General features: G+C 37.0%; 2 protein-coding genes across 3 annotated transcripts in view; one reads left to right on the forward strand and one right to left on the reverse strand.

Annotated features, from left to right (window-relative positions):
* Positions 1-7,927, forward strand: part of srpk3 (SRSF protein kinase 3) — a 36,093-nt gene extending 28,166 nt beyond the window's left edge. The window contains exons 12-16 of the mRNA XM_056265282.1: positions 1,223-1,320; positions 1,409-1,516; positions 4,343-4,412; positions 5,656-5,748; positions 7,743-7,927. Coding sequence (XP_056121257.1) covers positions 1,223-1,320; positions 1,409-1,516; positions 4,343-4,412; positions 5,656-5,748; positions 7,743-7,927 — 554 coding nt within the window. The remainder of the gene's footprint in view (positions 1-1,222; positions 1,321-1,408; positions 1,517-4,342; positions 4,413-5,655; positions 5,749-7,742) is intronic.
* Positions 7,928-8,786: 859 nt separating this feature from the next.
* On the reverse strand, positions 8,787-12,994 carry tsr2 (TSR2 ribosome maturation factor). 2 transcript variants are annotated; one of them, XM_056265302.1, is made up of 5 exons: positions 12,849-12,994; positions 12,422-12,512; positions 12,264-12,355; positions 11,995-12,171; positions 8,787-9,094 (listed from the first exon to the last, which is right to left on the reverse strand). In XM_056265302.1, exons 1-5 carry the CDS (start codon positions 12,927-12,929, stop codon positions 8,966-8,968), a joined length of 570 nt encoding a protein of 189 aa, XP_056121277.1. In that variant the 5' UTR covers positions 12,930-12,994; the 3' UTR covers positions 8,787-8,965. The 2 variants fall into 2 exon arrangements, with proteins under 2 accessions (XP_056121277.1, XP_056121278.1); XM_056265303.1 differs by having other exon boundaries at positions 12,422-12,582; positions 12,849-12,909.
* Positions 12,995-17,275: the final 4,281 nt, after the last annotated feature.

The raw sequence follows: 17,275 nt of genomic DNA on the forward strand, positions 1-17,275 counted from the left end.
ATTGAAACTACTGCGGAAACAAGGACACCTACATCTTGGATGCCCTTGAGGTAAGCTAAAACATACCAAAAATTAATTTCAAAGTGAACTATCCCTTTAAAATAATTGTTTAACAGTGGAATTTGTGGTGGAAAAACTACATTACCCATAATGCTGTACAGAATCCACCAATCAGAGTTGCGACAAGCAAAACGTGCCAGAAGAGCTCGTAAGCTCCACCCCATGATGCATTGCAAATGGTGAAATCGAGTCGGTCTCGCTATGCTGTCAAAATACTTAAATATCTGTGATTAAACCCACTCGCCCCAGACCTGTGTAGGTTACTGAATGAATCTGCGTTTTGATTTAATCAATCGGGTGAATCAACGATTCAATGGCCAATTCATACAGAGAGGCATTTACCTAATTCCTGAATGAATCAGCTGTTGTCTAGATTTTAAATCTTTTTTTAAATCAAATACTTCTATAAGTATTTTTCACATAGGAATTTCTCATTTTTAATTTGAGTTATAAGCCATGAAACACACCCACCAGACATGAGGTGAAAATCACAACAATTACGAACTTCGATTTGAAGCAAAAATCTGACAAAAGGTACAAGACCGTGTACTTGGCTTTAATGAGGGATAGAATTACAATCCCATGAAGCATTGCAAATATATAAAACATTTGATTTAAAGAGGTTTATTATGTACGTAGAAACTATATATTTTTATGGTCATTTCAAAATATGCATATTATGCACACAAATATTTAAGTCGTTTGAGAGCGTAGGGAGGGACACTGACTACATCATTCGCAGTGCTTCCTGGGAGTGGACGGGCGATAAAGTGTTATTTTGGTGCTATTTGCTTGTGTACATTCTCTGATTGGTGGAGATTTCTTTGCAAAATGTTGGGTAGTGTAATTTTTCTTCAGGATTCCTACTGTTGAACATGATTATTTAAAAATTAAGTTGAATTAATGCGACTGATGGCTTCACCAAAAGCATATAACATCGATTAACAACCTTGTAGCTCACAGTAGGTCTGTCTTTAAAGGCTTAAGTTATCGTATCATCTCCCCTATGAAGAAAACGAATATTATTTTTTACTTCTGGAACCCGACAGTTGCACTCTAAAGGCCTTTGATCTTTAATTAAACATCAGATATGTTCTGTTTGGCTGTAGTTATGTTGCTGGAGTTTTCACATCAGTGATAAAATGGTCTGTTTTTCCTCCAGCATACTCCGCTGCTGATTTCTTAGTGAATCCTCTGGAACCTCAGAACGCAGATAAAATACACATCAAGATTGCAGACCTAGGCAATGCATGCTGGGTGGTGAGTACTGTTGATTCCATTCAAAAAGTGGATCACGTCAGGTGCTGGTGATGTATGATGTTTACTGATGTCCTCTCCTCCATATCAGCACAAGCACTTTACCGAGGACATCCAGACGCGTCAGTACCGAGCTCTGGAGGTGCTGATCGGAGCCGAATACGGACCCCCTGCTGACATATGGAGCACTGCGTGTATGGTACGAACTCATTCAGTGCGATCAGGGTTATTATGGTTAACCAAAACTAAAACCATCAAATAAACCTTTTCATTACTTGAAATAAAATAAACATTAACTGAAGCAATCCACCATCAAATTAACAAATGTCTCATAAAGATCATCCCCTTCACAATCTTTTCCCACCAAAGTCACCTTTATTTATATTGCGCTTTATAAAATACAGATCATTTCAAAGCAGCTTTACAGTGATAATAATGGAAAATAATGATTCAATGATGCAAACTGAATTCAATTCTGCTGTAAATCAGCTCTAAAAAGACGAAAATAAGCAGTCATTATTCAGCTGATATCAGTGTTGATTCTTTTTGGTTCAAAAACTGTGTAAAGTACATCAATTATGAAATGAGTTCGATTCAGTTATAAAGTAGCTCTGCTGAAAACAGTGATGTCATTATCCAGCTAAACAAGTTGAGTTCTCATCCAATAGTGTCAGTGCAGTTAAATCAGTAAGGACAAAATGATGTCAGTTCTTGTGTTAGACTGTTTCATGAAAATAAGGCAGATATTTAGGCTTTGTTATATTATTAGCTATGTTATAAGCTTGTTTTGTATAACCAGTGTTGTGCCTGAACGCGTTCATTGAACGATAGTTCATGAACTTGTTCATATTTTGAGCGAACGTGAACTGAACGTACTGTATTACTGCCTGATGAACGATACTGTGAACGCGTTCGTTCTGGTGTCTGTGAACGCACGCTCTCTCAGTTTAACTTCGTTCAATAGGGTGCCAGATTTCTATAGAGCCTTCCTGGCGAAAACCCGGCTAAAACACACGTAAACAGGCCTTAATATGTAGCGAAAAAAACACCCAATCTGGCAACACCAGCCACCAGTGTCGCACCGCGGCCGCCGTATGCATCATCAAAACAAAAAGCAGCATGAGGTCGACAAAGCAGCGAGGAGGCGTCGGATGATCATTTAAACGAGTTTTATGACAAGGTCGGTGAGGATGGGAAAAATCTTACATTTTTGTGCAAACTTTGCCCACCGATAAAATAATTGCTGTCTGTGGTTGTATATGGGCTGTGGCAATAATTTAAAACAAAATAAATAGCTCGCATCAACATATGGAAAAAAAGAACTATGAACTAGTTCAAACTCAAACTAAAATTTTTAAGTATGAACTATGAACTAAAATGTGTGAACTGAACTTTGAACTAGTTCATGTAGAAAGTGAACTTTCCCAACACTGTGTATAACACTGATGCTAATCAGCACTGACCCAACATCCACTTTTCCACAGTCACACAGAAAACAGTCTGAGAAGTGATGAGTCAGGATAGTTGACTAGTTGCATATTTTAACAGTGGTATTCTTTTGAAAGGGAGTGATTTGAGACCCCTCTGTGCTCCTGCTATTTTGCCAAGAGATATCTTATTTATTTTCCCATTTTATATAAGACACAGGACGGAGTGACAATGGACCAGACAAAGGTCTTTGTTCCAGTTTCAGTTTTTATATGCTGACTACATTACCATAGGAACACATACATATCCAGAGAAACATGTGGTTCCCATTAACATAAGAATGTATATACTATGCTATGCTCGGTGGAAAACACTGCATATACATTTCAGTCTCTAACTCCAGCACACACTCAGTCACACAAAGTCTCTCTCTCCCACATACTGTATGTATTCAGAACAGTATGTGGACAGTATGATTCATAAAATACAATGATTACAAATGATTATGAATGTATATAAAAAGTATAAAACAGATACATAATACTACTGATTATGAATATTAATAAAAAAGGTAATAATAATACTGAAACCAATGTTAAATGATGAAGTTTTAGTCTTCAGGCTGTCATAATAGGCTGGTGTTTTGAAGGGGAAGCAACTTCTCAAAGAAAGCTTAATTATACAGGGCTTCCTTGAGACCAGAGGGGAACGTCAGAGAGGGTCTAAACTATTGTAAAAAAAATAATATTCCAAAACTTAAACAGTGGTTTAAAAACTTTTAAAATAAACAGTCATCCGTTCTAATGTTATTTTAAGAATCCATAAATTGACTAATTAACATCTGATAACGATTGGAAATTATGATTGGATAATTGTGGTAACAAACCCTTTAAATGTAGCTATTCAGTTTGTTTTGGATTGTGAAGGATGAAAGACGCCAGTTTTCTCCCTATTATAATTTTTCAGCTCTGTGATTGGTGGTCCAGCTGTGAAATTACAGAGGGCCAATGAGAGACTCATTTCAAATGACAGGAAAATTGAACAATCAAATCGCCCCTCTAAATGGGTGGGCTTGTTATCACTAAGTTTATGACGCGTTCCACCCGCTGAAAAGCTGTAAAGCTGTAGTAAATCGCCAAAGGCGTAATTTTGTGCAGAAAGCTAAAGTTTTTGAAAGCATTTCAACCCCAGCAATTATAATCGATACCCCTGTGTGACAGCATCAAGAAGCTAAAGCTTTACTGCTGGACTTGTTTGCTGTTTGGGTCAGTTATTTTAAATCAAATAGGTCACGTGCTAACTGATTTGATCCGCTGACATTGTTTTATATAGCCTATGTTAAGCTTTATTTTGAGAAAACAGTCATTTCGCAGAATCACTGGTCAGTCTGTAAGTTTGAGTTCTGCTAAGTTTGCTTTTTCCCGACGAGGGAAGGGGTGAGAGGGCCCGGGTTCAAGAGTCACAGTTCACTACTACTTAAGACCAATTAGTCAACTAGTCATTCAGACCAAAACCTGCTGCCCGACGGATGAACATAATGGATCTGTACATCCAAAGAGGTCATGTGATAGAGCAGTAACATCATGTGTCTCAACAGGCGTTTGAGTTGGCGACTGGAGACTACCTGTTTGAGCCTCACTCAGGAGAGGACTACACTCGAGATGAAGGTCAGTTGTCTTGCTCTTCCTCAGTTGTTTTTTTCTAGTTTCAGATTTAACAAGTGTTATTGGCATGATCACATTTTTAGATGTATTATATTACTTATCAGTAACTGTAGGTCGGTAGTTTTGACCAGTATTTGATTCACGATGCCTCATGGGATGAGTAATAAATTGCCTCTTATAATAATTAAATTATGCCTAGATTTTTTTTCTCATTTCCAATACTTTTCTGCTTTGCATCAATCTCAGAGGTGTTTGGCTGGGTTCATGAATATAAACATGACCCTTCAAGATGAAATAATCAAAGAATCCTGACAACAGTTTTCAGTGTTGCTGCTAATAATCAGAAATGTTTCTTGAGCAGCAAATCAGGATATTAGAAATCAGCATATTAGAATGATTTCTGAAGGATCATGTGACACTGAAGACTGGAGTAATGATGCTGAAAATTAAGCTTTGCATCACAGAATTTAACTTATTCCTAAAATATATTCAAATAAAAAAGTTATTTTAAATTGTAATAATGTTTCACAATATTACTGTTTTTACTGTAGTTTTTATCTAATAAATGCAGCCTTGATGAGCAGAAGAGACTTCTTTCAAAACCATTAAAATAACACTTATAATTGAATTATACATGTACTGTATATGTCTCTCTCGTTCATTTTTTTTTTACACATTGTGGTCAATGACTGATAGATTTTTTAGTGTCATTTAAATACCAAAAAAAAAAATTTATATTTTGAATGTTTTTTTTTTTATATTTTCAAGTTTTATTTTAATAATAATTAAAGTTTTAGTTATTTTGTTTTTGACAATTTCATTATTATTTTTGTTTTTTTTAGATGTCTATATAGTTTTTATAAATTGTTGTTTTAGTGTTTGTTAGTTATTTTAGTACATTAAGTTAAACTACATGAAAATGAGAAATGCTGCCTTGGCAAGTTTTTTGTGATTTCAGTTAACTTTCATTTTATTTCAAGTAAAGAAAATGTTTTTTTTTTAATGGTTTTGGTTTTAGTTAACTATAATAACCGTGAAATATATAAATATCTATATTTGTACTATCTATAAAAATATGATCTGTATAATCCCTATGAAGAGATTATAGAACTAAGTCCACTTAAAAACTGGCCAGTCGAATAGAACCATACACTAATATGTTATGCGTTCCTAATATACACACAATAGAGATATTAGTTTGCTTTTTATATATGATAACCAGTCCAAAAATGTGTTTGTTTTTCAGATCATATAGCTCACGTCATTGAGCTGTTGGGTTCCATTCCTCCTCACTGCGCCCTCTCAGGCAGATACTCCAGAGAATACTTCAACCGGAGAGGTGACTTCTTATCAATGTCCTTCAGAAAATGCTAAATCTGCCTGTTGAAACGACTCTAAACACACAGGAGAATATCAGGGTGAATCTGAAGAACATGCCCATGTCACAAAAAAGGTTTGCATGAAGAAAATGAAGATGAGATTCAGCCATGAGGCCATTGACCAATCACAGAACATCATGAAATGCTGCTCCATTAGCTCAGTGCTTAATCTGACAGGGTTTTCCTCAGACATGTGATGAACGCTCAGGATATTAATAGCTCAGAACATCCTTGCTGAAGATCAGCCCGTTAGCAAAGTTCTCTCCGCTTGCTTTCTAAACCGCAGAGAAATGTGACCGAGAGCCTCTCGTGTCTCAGAACTCCAGCAGCTGCTGTTAGTGTTGGATTATTGTAGGATTTGTCTTTCCTCCACCGCTGTAGAAAGGAGAAATCCCACACCTGCTCATCGCCATCTCTCACTAGACTAGTAAATCACCTTTTGAAAGTAACTTGACACTTCAAATAAAGACGTCATTACACCAGTAGGTGGCGACAAGTGACTTAAAAAATGTATTTGTCATTGAATCATTCATTCAAGAGATTTGTTCAAAAACTCTGATTCATCCAGTTATGAACCCAGTAAAGTCTTTATGAATGAGTCATTGAATATTTTAATAACTTTTTTATTTTTTATTATTATTTCAAATTAATTCGATATTTTTTAACGGACTGTCTACAACAATTAACATTTTAGTTTGATGTCTGTTCAGAATTTTTAAACAAAAAAATCGTGATTCTCAATTTATTCAGAATCTTGGAGCTCTACTTAAAGCAGCACTAGGTAACTTTTCAACCTTCATAATATATTTCCAAGTCTCTTGTGATGGTACATCGACTTACAATAGGTTGAATGTCTGGCATAGCCTGACGGGGTCTGTAGCGTTTTTAATCGTACTTTTAAACTTCGGGTTTCGGGTAGTAACCGGCGAACAAAGAGAACTATAAAATTCGACTGCTTTACGGCATATACGTCACTTCCACCACCACCCCCACTTCCTTAAAATCGGACGTGTGAGCCAAATGTTATAGTCATGGCCGAAGCAGCACAGAAAAACAAGAAAGCAAAGGTTTTATCGGAGCAAAGCAAAAAGAGAAAAAGAGAAAGTGATCGCGTTAAAGGCAGAACGAGGATCAACATTGGGCCAGCATTTTCTCGCTGGCGTGAGCTGAAGGAGGAGGAGGGGTGCCCGACCGATGCGGACTTGGCAAAAAAATAATAAATCAAATGAAAGCCTATGTCTAAACGGCGTGTACAAGTTTAGTAGGGGCTACATTCTTGCAAGTAAATATATAAGATGTACAAAATCATATTTTAGGATACCTAACATGTCTGTGATATTTGTTTATTTGTCTTGCTATAATGCAAATCGATTTGTAAAATTTGCAGATTCATTTATGGTAGCTTGATATTATAATATTGACAATATATGGTTATTATCAACCACTCAAACATTGCATTGAAGTATCATATAGATTCAGTAAAACGGTAACCAATAGACTAGGCTACTATAATGACGCTGGCTTGTAAACGTGATCATCGCGATCATTTGTCGTTAGAAAAAAATAAAACCCATGAAATTATATTCATATGACATGCTGAAATATATGCCACTGTACCTGGGATGAAGACATTTCAGACAAGACGCAAGCAGAACACCTGCATGTGACCTCCTCCTACAGTGTTCAGGGCTATCATGGTTGTCAACAATTGCACGTGCATGTAGGATGACAGAGTTTACGACAGTAGTAGAGGACAATACTGTTTCCCAACTGTAGGGGGACCCCGAGAGCAAAAGTAACCTGGTGTTACTTTAATTCACAACTTTTCTTCACACACTGCTGAACTGCTTTTGCACTTTCATAGAAAACAGGCCACCTTGACAGTTGCATGATGCGTCCTTGAATGTGCATGATAATGCTTTGACTGAGTGTGTGTGTGTGTGTGTGTGTGTAGGTGAGCTGCGGCACATCTCGAACCTGAAGCCGTGGGGACTGTTTGAGGTGCTATTGGAGAAGTACGAATGGCCTCTGGATCAAGCGGCCCAGTTCAGCGACTTCCTGCTCACAATGCTGGAGTTCATCCCAGAGAAGCGCGCCACAGCTTCAGAGTGTCTACAGCACCCCTGGCTCAACTCATAACGCTCGCTGGTGTCCCTCTTTCACTGCGTCTGATCACCCGGTGCACACATCCACCTTTCAGAGTGTAAACTCACTGTTAAGGTCAAACAAACTGGAGATACAGTATCCTGAGCACAGACTTAGCTAGAACCTCAAACCTTTGTTTTTTATATCTATTTAAAGAAGCTTCGATCTCTGAACATGATGGAGATGCAGTCTGTAGTCTCTCGAGTTTTCATTGTACTGTCATTTAATTGTGTAGAAGGGTCACATATTTATGTTAAAATAGTGCCTTGACATGCCATCTGCAAAAACAAAAAAAAAGAAACAAAAAAAGCCCCTCACCTTTTTATATTTGTCTGCGAATATGTGTGAGGAATGCTTGTTTGTGAACATACAGAACACTATGAATACTTGACTAAATTCAATAAAGACTTGAGATCTTAAACCCTGTGTACTGAAGAATAAAGTATCACTTAGAACCATGGATGTGATAGTATTTTTTTTAATAATTCTACTGGTCACCATAACACTGTAGCATGTGCAAACATGGAAAAACAGTTTCGATTTTTTTCATGATGTTGAAGTATTTTATCTTACATTGATTACAAAAGTTTATCAGAATGTGTATGAGCTGTTTTTGGAATAAAAATCAAATATGACATGGAAAATCCAGCGCTGCATTTTACAGTTGCAGTGATACTGCAGTGACAGAAGGGGGCGATAAAGAACCATTGCATGTATTAAGCAACAAGTTATTGTATACAGAAAATTTTAGAGTCGTGGCAATTTATATACATATTTGTATATGCACAAAAGCAGACCAGTACAAATCATACGCACATGAAAATCACTGGAAAAACAGTCCTAACCTAAACCCCAAGAGGTCCAGTGAGGTAATCCATCCGTATCGATCTGTTTAACCATCAGATGCATGATATATATTGTAGGTTTCATGAGTTTGTTGCAGTTGCAAATGGAGAAGTATCCAGAGTAGAAGAGGCCCTTAAAATGTCTTTTAAATTAAGAAATTCATCAGTCCTAATACTTTAAGTCCAGTTACTTCTTCCTACATACAAGCGTCCATCCATCATCCTCTTCCTCATGACTGGTGTCCTGTGGAAGCTGCTCCATCACTGCTGAGCTGCTGACTGATGGTCCCTCTGCACCTCCAGCACAATCCATAGCCTGAGAGAAAACCACCAGACAGCGGATTACAATCTTAAAGGGGACGTTTGGATGTAGTACGCAAGTAAAAATGTTCCATTCATCTATAGACACATACATATCAATATATAATACCAGTCAAAAGTTTGGAAACTACTATTTTTAATGTTTTTGAAAGTCTTATGCTCATCAAGCCTGTATTAATTTGATCAAAAAATTATGAATTTCATTCATTGCTGAATAAAAAGAACAGCATTTCTTCAAATTAGAAATATTTAATGAAAATTCAGCTTTGCATAACAAAAATAAATCATTTTTTAAAGTATATTAAAATAGAAAACCATTATTTTAAATTGTAGTAATATTTCACAATATTACTATTTTTGGATTTTTGATCAAATAAACAGGCTTGAGCAGAAGAGACTTTTTTTTAAAAAAAACATTAAAAAAAATGTTCTCTCTCTCTATATATATATATATATATATATATACGCAAATACACACACACACACACACAGTATGTCACAAAAGTGAGTACACCCCTCACATTTCAGCAAATATTTTAGTACATCTTCTCAAGGGACAATACTATAGAAGTGAAACTTGGATATATTTTAGAGTAGTCAATGTGCTGCTTGTTTAGCAGTATATATTTACTGTCCTCTGAAAATAACTCAACATACAGCCATTATTGTCAAAATAGCTGGAAACAAAAGTGAGCACACCCTAAGTGAACATGTCAAAACTGTGTCCAAAGTGTCAATATTTTGTGTGAGCACATTGTTATCTAGCACTGCCTTAATCCTCCTGGCCATGGAGTTCACCAGAGCTGGACAGGGTGTTGCTGAGATCCTCTTCCACTCCTCCATAATGACATCATGGAGCTGCTGGATGTTAGACACAGGACACTTCTCCTTCCGCTTGAGGACGCCCCACAGCTGCTCAATAGGGTTCAGGTCTGGAGACATACTTGATCACTCATCACCTTCACCTTCAGCTACCTCAGCAGGGCAGTTGTCATCTTGGCGGTGTGTTTGGGGCCGTTATCATGCCGTTCGGCCCAGTTTCTGAAGGGAGGGTATCATGTTCTGCTTCAGAATGTCACAGTAAATAGCCGCTTTCCGACCGGAGGGACTTTTGCAGTTCCTAGAACCTAACGTTCCTATAACCCTTTTTTTCGCGTGTTCCGACCGGACTAAGTTGGGGATTTTTTAGTTCCTCAGACTGTAGTTCCTATAACTCTTTCAGTACCTAGTCTAGAGCGAGGACTTTTTTAGTTCCCTTTCCCTAGGTCTACGTTGATTGGTTCAACTTATAAGTCACGCCCACTGTCAACACATTTTCTTCACTGTCTGTTGCAATTCGCCTATGTAGGCTATGCTAACTCATAACTTAAGACAAACATAACGCATTCAACCAGCTAATTGCTAATGCTTGCTAAACTTACCCGTCGTTTTGTTTGCCTCCTGCGCTCTGCTCTTCTATCTTCTTCCATCATATTACTTAAGATCATATTACGCTGGAGCCTTCGTCTTCTGTGTTTCTCTGAACAGAACTCAAGATCTTTAAACGCCGCCGATCGTACTCCGTTATTAAGCTCCCGGCAAGGCAGAACAGGAACATTCCGATAGCCTCCTCCATGCTGGTTTGTTGTTGTTGTATGTGGCGCCGCCATGCTTGCGTCACTCCCTTACCCCTCCTACCAGTTCCTATGGCCACTTGGCCAGTGCGAACGCAAACAGCAAAACCGAGTTTGGGGGAGAGTAGTTCTTAGAACTGTTTAGAAGTGGACAGTTCCTATAACTAAGTTCCTGTAACTACTTGGTCGGAAAGCGGCTAATGTTGGAATCCATGTTTCCCTCAATGAAGCGCAGCTCCCCAGTACCAGCAGCACTTGTGCAGCCCCAGAACATGATGCTCCCACCACCATGATTGGACCATGTGTTACAATCCTGCTGCAACACTGCAATTTCCCCTTGGGGATTAATAAAGTTTTTCTATTCTATTCTATTGACTGAAGGCAAGACACAATTTTCTTAGTACTCCTCACATGCTGGACACCGTCTGACCAAACAAGTTCATCTTAGTCTCATCAGACCACAGGACATGGCTCCAGTAAATCATGCACTTGGACAGGTTTCTTTCAGCAAACTGTTTGCGGGCTTTCTTGTGAGCCAGCTTCAGAAGAGTCTTCCTTCTGGGACGACGGCCATGCAAACCGACTTGTTGCAGTGTGTGGCGTATGGTCTGAGCACTGACAAGCTGACCTTCCGCTTCTGCAACCTCTAAAGCAATGCTGGCACGATCATGCGTCTGTTTTCTGAAGCCAGCTTCTGCACCTGACGCTCACCACAAGGACTCAACTTCTTTGATTGACCCTCGCGAGGCCTGTAACAAGTGGACCCGTCTTGGAAAACCTCTGTATGATGCTGGCCACTACTGTAACTCAGTTTCAGGGTGTTGCCAATCTTCTTATAGCCTTGGCCATCTTTGTGGAGAGCAACAATTCTAATTCTCAAATCCTTAGAGAGTTCTTTGCCATGTTGAACATCCAGTGGTCAGTATGAGAGAATTGTACTCAAAGCACAAATTTTAACTGCTCTAATACAAGATACACAAATTTGTATGGTCCTGTCAAGCAGACAAAAACATGAACATGATGAATAGGACGCATGTTAAACGACGTACAGCTAGTATCACTTAGGGTGTACTCACTTTTGTTGAGTATTTTTCGTATTTTCAGAGGACAGTAAATATATACTGCTAAACAAGCAGCACATTGACTACTCTAAAATATATCCACGTTTCATTTCTATAGTATTGTCCCTTGAGAAGATATATTAAAATGTTTGCTGAAATGTGAGGGTTGTACTCACTTTTGTGAGATACTGTATATATATATATATATATACACACTGTACCTCTTCATCTTCACACTCATTATCATCATCATCATCATCATCATCAGGTGTTTTGCCAGGTGTGGCCTTTGCCCTCCCAGCGCTCTTCTTCAGAATCAGCTGGTTGATCTGTTCTCTGACGTCCGTCAGTTTGCCCTGCTGACACTGCTGGAACATCACACACACCTTCTGTGCCACCTGAGCAAGAGCAAGACCAGAAGAGTTTCACGAACATACATGTACCATCTGTACGCAGATGTGATCCTAATCTATTCAAAGAGCAAGCAAACCTGAGGCAAGCTGCCATCATCCACCATCGTGTCGAACTCGTTGTTCATGAGGTGTGAGATGAAATCCTCCACTTCGTCCTGCAGCAGCTCATCTGTGGGGAACACACACATTAGAACATATCCTACAGTGTCAGTGGGAATCATTTGACGGTTCTGACCGTTGTCGTTGAAATACTGCTGCAGCGCGTCCACCATCCACTCCGCTTTCTGCTGACTGTAAGCTCCACCAAAACCATTATCGACCGCGATCTGGGAGAAAACACTGAGCTCGTTAAATCCGCAATCCATTACATCTATAAATCAGAAGTTGGTGCAGCCGCTGCCAGGAGGAAGATCACATCGAGCTAAGCATAATCACAATCCCTGTGCAGCTAGACTAAATATCGCGACAAGAAGACGTGACTTAAAGCAAGGGTACTACATATGTGTTTATTGTAGAATAATTTCGTGTTTATACTTTGAAGCGCTAACAGGCTAACCTGTTAGCAGTCAGATTTTTTATTTTAAAGTGAAAATTGCCGCATAATATGACAATATTCAACGAATAATATATTTTTCGGAATGTAACGTTATGAATGTACTAACTTGCAGCACCGGCCACGTTTCCAAAACAGCCCGAACTGCTTCACTGAACAATTCACGTGTGGAAGATGTGAGCGGCGCCATCTTGAAAATTAACAGACCTGAAGAGTCGATCACAGATTTCAGAGACTGGTGACGAATAAGGCGAAATAATCAATCACAGAAACCGCTTTACCAGTAACTAGAGAAAGAGTTGCGACACTCTTTGATGTCGCCGCGATGGCTGTCACGTGGTTCATGTAAGCCCCGCGGGCTGTCATGTTCTTCCATGGGACAGACAGCAGCGATTGCATTATTGAACGGTAAATATAAAATAAAACACACACCCAAGTACTTTTTCAGCTGTTACTGAATTATTGCATTTTATTAATGTCAGTTTTGCATTTGGAGAGGCAGCGGGTGACAACGAAATACTGTATATTACTTAGATAAGTTTTAGGCTTTTTTTTTCGGAGGGAAAAGCTTATTGTTCATATTCGCATGGTATAGCACTGGCTTTAGCGGCTTTCATCTGATGATGATGGACGTCTCATGAGATTTATTTTAGCACAACTGGGCTGTATTAGGCTATTGATTCCCGTGATCTTGCTTATAAATTCCGATTCAGCCATTAGCCTACCTTCGTGATCACGCAAAGAGGTCGGCAGTGGCGGTCCATTCAGAACTCCAACCAACATAAAATATAAATTATTACGCTGTGCATGTACAAATTAAATGATTTAGGAGGGAAATTAGACTGCTCCCATAACGTAGAAAGCAACGACTTTCGGTAAATATTAACTTCATAAAATGAAACCGAAGAGATAGTTAATGAGTGAATTAACTATGTTCCTAAATACGATCCATAACATGTATGTTTTTAACATACGATCCATAACTGTTAACGGGATTCATTTCAGTATGGCTAATGTACCCCTTCCTCCTACCCTAATCATAGACTAAACCATTCATCAGAAAACACACACAAATACATGTATACGATGTACTTTGTACAGTACACGTGTATATATATTTACACACATAATCACACACAACTAACCCTAACCCATAATATATTGTGTATGTATATATACTATATATATATATATATATATATATATGCATGTATGTATGTATATATACTATATATATATTCATGTAGCCTATGTATGCATACACACACATAACCCATTTAAATAAATTAATTGTGTGTGTGTGTATATACACTATAATATTATATATATATATATATATATATAAAATATTATTATTAATAATATTATATACATCAGGTTACCGTAAGTTAGCTAACGTTAGTGAAGTGTTGGTCACGTAAGCTATAGCTGCAATTAACCTATTATCTTCCAATAAACATTAACTAAAACTGGCTACATAAAATATAACTACTGAGTAGATTCACGAGAGGTCGGCTAATGTGTGTAAAAGTAAAAAAAACAACAACAAAAAAACAGTAATTTCATTAATTTACCAGCGAGCGTACTTCGGAAATACTGATAGTTCCTTCCAGCATTGAACCCCATTCATTTTCAGTGTTTGGAACTATTGGCTGCTTCCTATGGCTGTCTACGGGTGTGTGTGTGTGTGTGTGTGTCTATCTATCTATCTATCTATCTATCTATCTATCTATCTATCTATCTATCTATAACAAGAATGCATTAAAGTGACATTAAAGACTTTTGACATACGAAGGTATATATATATATATATATATATATATAATCTATACACAATTGATATTCATTACATTTTTTAGACAAGCAGAAAAGAATTTATATACCCCTAGAAGAGAAGACACAAATAATTGGACCTGGTACAAATTATTATTCAGAAATGTACATACCTTTATTGAATTGTATATCTTTGATACAATTAATGAACAGAATAATAACATTTTTAAAGATGAGTCTGGGAATACTGGGGTTATAAGTATGTGGGTTTTATTATAACAGTAATTCTCTGCAGTAAAACTGGCTCAGTAAGAAACACAAAGCAGGGTGTCAGCATTATAACATTCCTCGGAAAAATTAAACACCAACCCATGCAAGGCTTCGGATAACTTTGGCATGGACCAATAGCAAAAGCTGAAAAGCAGTCAACAAATCAAGCTGCTGTATAATACATGTTGAGGCGCATATTAACTACTCAGAAATCTTGAAATGAGAAAGAACTGCGGTGATTTATGCAGTGAAATTCTCATTTTAAATATGTGGCTGCTAAGAACATCACAAAAATATTGTCAATGCACAATGGAAGGACTTTATATAGATTTTAAATAAGTTCTTCTGTCACTTTTCAGGTTCATCCTGGTGGTCACTGTGTGAGCCATGTATGTAATCATAAATATATGATTTCCTTCAAGGATAACACTTAAAATATGGTATTTTTAAAATATGGTCATATTGATGGGTCATATTTCATAGTGGTATCAGTTTGGTGCCATTTCTCTTGGTTATTTGATTTATCGACTGTATTCACAATGCAAACAAACTTTTCATACCAAAATTAATCACTTTTCATATCTGTATTTTTTTTTTTTACGGAATCTGAAAGGCACATTTCAAAGTTGCTCCAAAACCAAGTTTGTTTATACCTTTTGGATTTGCATATCCATTTTATAGAGGTGGCTGAACACATAAAAACTCATGCATATATAAGTCAATATTAAGCCATCTTTATTTGTGAAAAATGAATGTGTCCAACTATGGGTGATATACAAGTTGAGATTTTATAGTTTGTTTGTTGGGTTTTCAAGCTATTTTAAAATAAATCCACAAGCTGACAAAAGACTTGTTAGGTACTGTTGTGGCTGATCTGAAAATGTGTGGATTTATTTAAGTATATATTGGGAATTATTTTCAATATGTAATCACCATACAAACAATGTATGAATTAGTGCGGTCAAATCGATTAACCACATCGAACAAAGGTTTGCAAGTGTGTGTATATGTATGTGTGTATAAATATGTGTATATATATGTGTGTGTGTGTATATATATATATATATATATATATATATATACACACATATACACACATACATAAATACACACACACATATATATACAAACTTTTATGTTAGATGTAATTAATCGTGGTTAATCGCTTTGACAGCACTAATATGAATATTATTACATTTAAATATGTTACAAAAAGTAAAACAAAATTGAAGTTAGGGACATTGATTATATTGCCAGCGAAAATGATTCACATTTGTTCTGCTCAACCTGAATGTTTTACAGCTTGTTTGTGCCAATGTTCTCCATCCACGTCTTGCTTTATAATTGACAGAATTGGTTGCAAATGAGCTTTCATACAAGCAACATGAAGAAACAGTCAGTCATTGTTGTGTAGTGTAATTATTGATTTCAACATACTTCTGAACCACATATTCTTGTGTGAAAAGATTTGACTATTGCAATAAAGAACTCCGATTAAAAAGAATAGAGGGAAGAAGAGGAGTTAAACAATGCATCAAACAGTTGTTATTTGTGGTTAACATCTCTAGACTCAAACGAGTGACCACTCATATATGCATACTTATTTACTTACTGTCAATCAGAAAATATACTATGGCTATCTGAGAGGATTTCCTGCATTAGATATCCTTGAGATGTGAAATGTGCATTAACAGTGAGTATTGCTTAAGGTGTTTGTTTAAACGGCTTTTAACATATTTATATAACAGCAGACCTCATTGCTCCCTTCATGCCTTCACACATGGACAAACGCCAACTGGAGAAGAGCAGTAAAATGGCTAAGAATCCACAAACTTTGGGCTCTTTTAGTGTATACAATTGCAAAATAAAAAAGCTAAAGCAAATAATACTGTACTGATCAATTATCAAATTTTGTTTCGCATAAAATGCCCATTCAAAAAGGTTGAGTTGTACAAAAGAAACATACTGAAAACCGTATGAAGTCCATATTGGCTCAAAGTGTCTCCATGTATAAAAGCATTTCACCTGCAATCATATCAAAACCTCATTCGATTCCTCATACAATGGGCAATAAAACAGCCTTGAGTTTTTGCATGACAATTGTTTGCTTTTTGTATATTTGTATACATGCAATGCTTACCGAAAATCAGTATCAAATTCTTTTCAAATCAAGAGGGTTTTGGTATTTAAAAAAAAAAAAAAAAGTTATTGCGTAAAATTAGCAATTATTGCGCAGTAATGAACAGTTGGCTTCCTCTCAACCACATTTATCCACTGAAGCCCTTTCACCGTAATCCATCCGCATTCCAGATGAAAGCTTTATGAGCCGTTGTCATCCTTATGAACTAACAAACATCGAAACCAAATATCTACAACCACATGAGTCTCCTATGGTGGTAACGTCTGGTTACTACATATTAAAAAAAACAATGACCAACGTCATCAATGATAAGTATAACAAAAATGATATTTTTCTTTGCTTTAAAAATTATA

The sequence above is a fragment of the Rhinichthys klamathensis genome, unplaced genomic scaffold (assembly GCF_029890125.1).
Source record: "Rhinichthys klamathensis goyatoka isolate OS25496 unplaced genomic scaffold, OSU_Roscu_1.1 h1tg000231l_1, whole genome shotgun sequence".
Taxonomy (NCBI): Eukaryota; Metazoa; Chordata; class Actinopteri; order Cypriniformes; family Leuciscidae; genus Rhinichthys; species Rhinichthys klamathensis.

What these genes read in the sequence shown, in the direction of transcription:
- tsr2 (XM_056265302.1), bottom strand. Translation starts at nt 12,929, where the DNA reads ATGGCGCCGCTCACATCTTCCACACGTGAATTGTTCAGTGAAGCAGTT. An exon ending in GCAGTATTTCAACGACAACG is followed by an intron (nt 12,356 to 12,421) that starts GTCAGAACCGTC and finishes TGTTCCCCACAG; the next exon opens with ATGAGCTGCTGCAGGACGAA. An exon ending in ATGATGGCAGCTTGCCTCAG is followed by an intron (nt 12,172 to 12,263) that starts GTTTGCTTGCTC and finishes GCTCTTGCTCAG; the next exon opens with GTGGCACAGAAGGTGTGTGT.